This window comes from Sceloporus occidentalis, unplaced genomic scaffold (assembly GCF_023333645.1).
Source record: "Sceloporus occidentalis isolate IW3139 unplaced genomic scaffold, rSceOcc1.0.p SCAF_103, whole genome shotgun sequence".
Taxonomy (NCBI): Eukaryota; Metazoa; Chordata; class Lepidosauria; order Squamata; family Phrynosomatidae; genus Sceloporus; species Sceloporus occidentalis.
Genome location: NW_028317083.1, coordinates 304,801 through 313,353, shown reverse-complemented (window position 1 = coordinate 313,353; position 8,553 = coordinate 304,801). Strand labels below are relative to the sequence as shown.

Here is an 8,553-nt window from a genome sequence, read left to right as displayed (position 1 = left end):
AAGATGCTAGACCTGGCCGGTTTCTGGCACACTAGCTACGCCAGGGGAAATATACGTTTCTTAGTTCTTTACAGATATGACTAGACAAGTTAAAATCATCCAATATGAGTCCCGCTAAGGTACGAGAATATACAGTTAGATCCCAGGACTACTGTGCATAGTAGACACAAGTAAATAAAAATGGATTGTACACCAGGCAAGACCAGGCACTGATTATGTATAATATTGAAATGTTAACCTAAAAAAACAGCAATAATGCATGGTGCCTATGCAGCAAATGGAATAAATACCAAAATAAACAACTGGGAGAAGGAATTGGAAAAGGGATAAAACAGAGGAGAGGACATCAAAAGAGGGGCAGGGAATATTTTTGGTTTTTAATCTTAACCAAATCACTAGGAGATTATGTTTTGAGCAATCAGAAATACCCCAAAAACAGGTTAGCATGACCGCCCCCCTAGGTGACTGCTTAGAGAACTATTGATTAATAGGGTCCTCCTCAGTGTGCAGAAATGGTAGTTTTGTATCCTAAGGTTATCCCTTTGTTACACATTTGCTTAAACAAATTATACGTATTTCCTTCTGTGGTTTGTTTGCGATTAAAGCCATTATGTAAGCAATACTCCTATACATTTTTGAATAGGGTCCTAAAAACCTTTAGCCCTCTTAGATAATTCTCCCTCAGTTCACATTTATGGGTTTTGTGAAATCACCATTACGGTACGGCAAAGATCAGCTACACTATGAACAGAAGATCAGATGTATACACAGCAGGCTGTACAGAAGGCTCTTTGCTTTGAGTTTCCAAAGAAGTATCTTATCAGGTGTAACGCCCGATTTCCAGCTTATATTTATTATTATTATTTTGTCTTGAGGTAGGTAGATACATTTGAGCCCAAGCCACCTTAGTACCTTAGTAACGTTTAACCTGCATATTTGGAATTAAAAGTAAGGAACGAGACACTTCTGGTGCCACACGTTCTTCAGATGAGAGCAGCTCAGGTAGCTGTTGTGTGCCGTCACCTTTGCAAACCTCTCCATGATTACCCTTGGTGGTTTATGATCATTTTTATCTTTGCACTTAAACCAAAGAGATAGCTGCGGTGCAGTAGTAGATAAAATGGTAATGGAGGACACAAGAAATGTGCATCATCTCATGCTTCTCTCTTGAGTGATTAATTATTGGAAATTAAGCATTCCAGAGGAGTTCTGGATTTACAACCAGACATTTAGAGGTGCCGTATATGGGACATTAAGTGCATTTTATATCAACATTATCCTTAAAAATGTATTTAATTTGAGCTTAGTGTAAAACGTCTTGTCGTCTAGTGGAATATGAATATTTGATTACATATCTTCTTCCTTTTACAGATCCTAGCAGAAATGTCACCTACGCTAATGTCATAATGCCAACAGTTTTTGGAATCATCTGCCTGCTGGGTATAATTGGCAACAGCGTTGTCATATATACTGTTTTCAAGAAGTCGAAATTCCGTTGCACCAGCAGTGTTCCCGATATCTTCATCATCAACCTCTCTGTGGTAGATCTGCTCTTTCTTCTTGGGATGCCTTTCTTAATCCATCAGCTTCTTGGCAATGGGGTTTGGCACTTTGGAGAGACCATGTGTACCCTCATCACAGCTCTGGATACCAATAGCCAATTTACAAGCACCTATATACTCACCGCTATGTCTATAGACCGCTACCTTGCTACAGTCTATCCATTTACATCAGCAAAGTACAGAAAGCCACCTATAGCTATTATGGTGATCTGCATTCTCTGGGTACTGTCCCTTTTAAGTATTACACCAGTGTGGATGTATGCTAGACTAATCTCTCTGCCTGGAGGAGTGCTGGGGTGCGGAATAACTCTTCCTAATCCGGAAAGTGATATCTATTGGTATACTTTGTATCAGTTTTTTTTGGCATTTGCCATTCCATTTGCTGTGATCTCATTGGCATATAGAAGGATTCTGCTGAAAATGGCGACATCTGAAGCTCTAACAGCTCAGAGGAGTTCAAGAATAAGAACAAAGAAAGTGACCAGGACAGCTATAGCTATCTGCTTGGTATTCTTTTTTTGTTGGGCTCCATTTTATGTCCTCCAGATAATTCAGCTGGTCATGAATCAGCCTACGTTAGCCTTTCATTATGCTTACTGCGTAGCAATCAGCATGGGTTATGCGAACAGCTGTATAAACCCCTTCATCTACATCATCCTGTGCGAGACCTTCAGGCGTAGATTCATTGTCTCCGTACGACCTGTAGAAGACCATCCACAGGGTAGGATCAGGATGAAATTCCGCACGGATCCCCCTTCCGGAAGTGGGCAGCCTCTACTTCAGCTTGTTCCTGTCTCCACCGGCAGCTAACCACTCAACATTGTTAAGAATGTAAATGTAACATTTTAGAAAAGCATTATACTATAAAAGCATGTGTTTTGGGATGACGCCAGGTCTTCAGCTGCTTTTCTCTAGTACGCCCCATCAAGCCATGTTGATGTGCTGTTCCTTACATCATGGATAAGTCTTATGGACCACAAAACTGCAACCAGAATGTATTAAGATTTTACATTGTTTTAATTCAAAGCTTAAACCATTCTGACTCATAATGAATGACGAATGTTTATAGAAAGTGTCTCAGATGCTTGCTTTTATGTGGCAACAGGTAATGTTCCTCTGGCCAAATGAGGTAAATGCACTTTACTAAGCACTTGTGCACAGCCCTCCGTGACTTTTTATTCTCTGCATGTTGGAAATCGAAATTAACCTCCACAAGAACCCAGTCCGGTTTTGGCAACTGTTTTCATCCTGCGATCCATCAGCTCTGTGGTTTCTAAAGCTCCATCAGAAGCAAGACAAATTACTATTGATTTTGTTGCAGCTGGTCAAAAAATATTTAGAAGTGATTATATTTTTCGGTCACGGCATGATGATGGTTTATCGGCTTTCGAAAGCCAGAAGCGACGAGAGTTTGTAATAAGCCTACAACAAAGCCTGAAAAAAGTCCGGCAGTTTATCAAGAGAACAATTAGACAAGAGAACAGATGAAGTTGTATTTCTGGTGTGTTGTAATAACCGTCAATTGGTGGCCAAAAGGCTATCATCTTATTTGATATGAAGACAGGAGAAGAAAGTTGTTAATTTCAGACAAAATTGATAAAAAGATTTTCAATCACAGAAGAGTAACTGTATACTATGTTAAATACAAACTGAAGAAAAGTATGGTCCACTGCATAGAGTATATTTTTCAAACACAGGAGATATTGTGGGCAACCTTCTATTTTAACAGGGCTCTATTCTTTATCAAAAGTCGATTCCGTAATGGAATTTTTATTATTTAACACTGATTTTGAAGTTGTTGATTTGCCAACTCTGGTGCCCCACCTGCCTCTACCGAGCACGTTTCTTGCACATTTCCCTTAATTTCCTACAATGCCTTGGTGGAGATTGCAATGGAATTCAGCTATCAGCCCAAGGTGGATGTTGTATTGTTCTTCTTGAACTCAGTGCCAGTTGGGTTAGCAGGCTGCACATGCAGCTCCTCTATAAAAGTGAAGAACAAATCATTCTATACAGGTCTAGTTGAAGACAATCTGAAATGTCCCTTTAAGGTTTTTATGTATTGGAGGTTTTCAGTTGACATTGGCGCATTCCATCCGCAATATCTATAAAAGAGATTTGGCTGCGACGTATTGCTTCAATGAGGGACGCAGCGGGAAGTGAGAAGATGTGGCTTATGGTCTTTCTCCCAGTCCTGACCGCATGCTAAATATTTATTCCTATTATTCACGCCTTTTTACTTATGCTGTGCCCACTTTTTACACCCCCATCTACAAAGCCATCACAGCTTTTATTAAGTCAATTTGTGCTTTTTTGGATATTGACCAATGAGGCCACCTTACAGACGCTAAGAACGTTGGCATCCATTGCAAGACCCAGCATGAATAATCATGAAGAAGCTGAGAAAAAAAAGCTAACATACTTTTCACCATGGTATACATATAAGGTGGATTTTTAATATATTGTTTATTTATTTATTTTTAACATGATAACTGGCTTCATTTAATGTAAAGAAACGTAAATCGCAGAAACTTAAAAAATTGGATGGATTATAGGACAAGGGTGGGACCCCAATAATCTTTCCCACATTGATTGTGCAAATTCAGTTCGATTAAATATCAATTTAAAAATAATGAAACAATATAAAAAAATCAACACCAAAATAAAATACACAAACATTATAGACAGCCATATCGTAATTGGGGATCTCTGATCAGAAATATCCACAGCAGAGGATGAGATTGGAAGAGTGTAGTAACATACATTGGTCCGCGTGACACCGTGTAAACACGTCAGCAATATGAAGCTACAAACCAATTCACAGAAATCTAGATTGTAATAGCAAGCGCGGTGTGATGAGGATGTTTACGGGCTTTTTTCACAGCTGTACTAAGCAATTACCAATTCAAATCGCATTTTGTTATCATTTGTTTTACAGGATATGGTGCTTTTTAAAGGGCTTATACAAGTTTGTAACATACTCAATGTAAACATACAAAGAAGAAATCTTTCAGTGGTTTTGTTCAACCAAACAGCATTTTACAGGGTTAATGCAGAATCCTAATAGCGCTGCACGTTTACAGATTTTAGGTTAGGTAGACTAGGCGCAGACCTTGAGCGCCATTTAGACGCACTGTTAGGGACCAAGGAAGAGGGGCTTAATGGTGGCCTGCCGACCCTTCGGTTTCTACCTAACGCCACCTTCTGTCCATTGTCCACTAATGCCCTGCCTGTTTTAGCGTATTGCCCCTCCAGTGAGGACCGTTTTTTTTCCAAGTTTCTTTGATTGAAAAAGATTGGGGCACCAGAGACCTTGGTTTCTCGTAGAAGATGCGTGAAGCCCTCTATACGTTGTTTTTCGATGAACGCACGAACTGTGAAGAAAATAGTCTCCATGATCACTGTGACATTACCGGTTTGCTCCAACCTCCAAGTAGTGAATGTTATATTGTTGTGATACAGAGAGAGGATTTTCCTAGGGTGAAGCCAAACTTTCAATGCTTTAATTCCTTTTTCAAATGGAATCCTATGTGTTGTGTCCAGGACCACACTGGATATGAGAGGCTACATGCTACTTATGTGCTGGATGTGTATGGAGTAATGTTGGCCAGTGGCCCACCGGACATTTGCCCATTGCATCAGATGGCTAGTCCAGGCCTGGTTGTGTCTCCATGACTGTAGTTCACTTTTTTCTGTTTCTTTATCTGTTCTTCCTCCCCGTTTCCACATGTTTAATCCAGTTACTTTGTCATCTAGTGGTGGAATGCATATAGAGTTTTCTGCATTTCTCTGTATTAAAAAAAATACATTTCTCGTACTAAAGATAATTACTGTACTGTACTATGGCACTTATATGTATATCAACGGGATCAGTGACCTCACGGCACTGCATAATTTAACTAAAATTCTACATTCTACTGTTCAACATGAGTTAAATTTATTGCTACTTTAAATGTTATTAAATGTTTTTTGACAGCAATTCTATATTTTCTTATCATCTCAAGGACAAGTTAAATAATATGAATGTGTATGTGTGTGTATATATATATATTTTTTTTCATCTATACAGTACCAAAAATGCATGCAACGCTACTTATAGTCCATATACAACTAGAACTGACAGACTTAAGAGGGCTCGGCTTGTGTTCATCATGATGTCCAAACTTGTATCAAAACACAACAGTGAGTGCAAATGCACTGTATACATTATAATATAATATATTTAATTCTAATATAAGCTCTGTGCTATCCAGCCTTTACAATTTTTCTTTAAATTCAGAGTCTTTGACTTCCATACCATAGAAATGTCTCATAGGGATAGAGAGGGATACATCATATGATAGTGGTCTAATGAAGCCCTTCTGCAGTGGTTAGGAAGTGTCTCCTATATATTTGTATATATTTTTCCCAATATACATTTGTCACGTCCATAACTTCTATAGTTGTGTTTATTAAATAAAAGATGCGTGTCATTTCTGTGTCTTTCCGTTATGAGCCCCAGAGCAGTCTGGCCCCATACTTAATGGCTTTCAAAGAGCTCAAATAGAAAACTCACAAGCAGTGTTCCCTCTAAGCTGTGCGCTTGTGCGCGCGCACATAGCTTTCAGAGGGAGCGCACACGAACAAAAATTGTGCGCACAACCAGCAGCGTACCAAAGGGGGGGGGGGGGCGGTCCGCTACCGGTTGTGTGCACAGCACCTCTCCAGAGACGGACAGTAATGTCCGCCGCTAGTGAAGCAAGCTCGGTTGGGGAGATCAAGGATCTCAAATCAATCAAGGGAGCGGGAGGTCTGTTAATACAGACCTCCGATCCTGCTCCCTTGCGATGCGCGCGGCAACTGATGCCGTGCGTCGGGATTTGATGTCAGATCCCGGCGCACAGCACTGAAGCCACGCCCACCATGGCCGGCCTTAGGGGTGTGCGACATGGTAGCAGGGGCGCCTACCCGGGACTTAAAACATTGGGGTTTTTTTTGTTTGTTTGTTTTTTTTTAAACTTTATTTAACATCATTCATGTTAAATAAAGTTTAAAAAAAAACAATAAAAAAACGATGCTTTAATCTAAGTCCCGGGCAGTGACACCGAGCGGTTGTTCGTGAAGTTTTCAGCAGCCGCTCGCCGCCCCTTACTCTCCGTGACTCCGTCGCGGTGCCGGCATCTCATGTTGAGCGCCGGACTATTCCGGCGCTCAACATGAAATGCCGGCACCGCGGCAGAGCGAGAAGACGGATGCCTCCCACTCTCACCGCAGGACTCAGGCAACAAGGTAAGTGGGGGGGGTGTAGTTTGAAGGGGCAGAGGGGGGGTGTAGTTTGAAGGGGCAGAGGGGGGGTAGTTTGAAGGGGCAGAGGGGGGGTGTAGTTTGAAGGGGCAGAGGGGGGGGTGTAGTTTGAAGGGGCATGGAGGGTGTAGTTTGAAGGGGCATGGGGGGTGTAGTTTGAAGGGGCAGAGAGGGGGGTTAGTTTGAAGGGGCAGAGGGGGGGTAGTGATGGGGGGCGCCAGAGGAGTAGTCCGCACAGGGCGCCACAACGCCTAAGGCCGGCTCTGACGCCCACCGTCTTTACTGCACCAGAAGGAGAGGACATAGAAGAGGAAGAAGGAAGAGGAGGTGACAGAGACAGAGAAAAGGTAGGAAAACATTCTGTGAGAGTGAATTAGTAAGTGTGTGAGAGTGATGGGTGTTAAGCTGTAGTGTGTGTGTGTGATAGCATGGATGTGTAAGTGTGTGATAGGAGTGAGATTGCTGGTAGCAATTATATATTTTTTTGTTCAATTTTGGTGTGTTATTAAAAGTAAGTAACACAACAAAATTGGACAGAAAAATTCGATAACAATATTAATATATATATATTAATATATATATATATGATTGCTAACAGCAATCCCACTCTATCATGCCCAAGCAACCAGTGTGATTGCTGTTAATTATATATATATATATATATATATATATATATATTGTTGTTGATTTTTTTGTCTAATTTTGGTTTTACTTTTAACAAAAGTGTTTTTTTTGTTTTTAAATGTGTGGGGGGTCATTTTCGGTTTCAGTCAAGTGAATGCAAAATTTTCAGGTCCAGAATTTTCATTTCGGTGCATCCCTATATAGATATAGTGTGTGTGTGTGTGTGTATATATATATATATATATATATGTATATATATATATATATATAGATACTAGGCCAGACACTAAAGTGGTAGGCCTACACCACATCAATGTTTGGCTTAGTATATAGTGATTGGGGTTATGCTGCATTATTGTCAATGTCTGGCTTGTACCTCGGTCAATGTGTGCCTCTCTATATAGTGATAGGTGTTATGCTGTACCACCGTCAGTGTGTGCCTCAGTATATAGTGATAGATGTTCTGCTGTACCACTGTCAGTGTTTGCCTCAGTATATAATGATAGCAGTTATGCTGTACCACCGTCAATGTTTGCCTCAGTATATAATGATAGCAGTTATGCTGTACCACCGTCAATTACTGCCTCAGTATATAGTGATAGGTGTTATGTTGTACCACCGTCAATGTCTGCCTTAGTAAATAATGATAACAGTTATGCTGTACCCCGATAGAAGCTATGCAGTTTTAAAGTGTGTGTGTGGGTCCCACGTACAGGATCCGCCCCAGGTGCCAAATACTCTAGGTACGCCCCTGCGCACAACAGTTTTTCCCAATTTTTTTTAATCCTTTATGCAGCCTGGAGCCTCCGCTCGTGATTCGCTCATAATTTACTTATGCAGTGAGAATTTCACCTTTAAAAAACATTACAGTAATTAATACTGTTGTGTAACTAATACTACATTATCACACTATAATGTAGTATTATTAACCATGAGCGAGCTGTACCAAAAATATAGAATAACAATTTAAATGTAACGTTTGCAGAAGCATATTGTGTTTACAAAATTTTGGCTCTGGGAAAATTTTTGCACAAGATACATTTTCTGCGCACACCACCTAAGAAAAATTAGAGGGAACATTGCT

General features: G+C 40.4%; 1 protein-coding gene across 1 annotated transcript; it reads left to right on the top strand.

Moving 5' to 3' along the window:
- Positions 1–1,382: 1,382 nt before the first annotated feature.
- On the top strand, positions 1,383–2,372 carry LOC149283473 (melanin-concentrating hormone receptor 1-like). Its single transcript, XM_089497432.1, has one exon. It carries the CDS (start codon positions 1,407–1,409, stop codon positions 2,370–2,372), a length of 966 nt encoding a protein of 321 aa, XP_089353558.1. The 5' UTR covers positions 1,383–1,406.
- The last annotated feature ends 6,181 nt before the right edge of the window (positions 2,373–8,553 follow it).

Excerpts from the sequence above, each read along its gene's own strand:
- LOC149283473 (XM_089497432.1), top strand. The coding sequence starts at position 1,407 with ATGCCAACAGTTTTTGGAATCATCTGCCTGCTGGGTATAATTGGCAAC.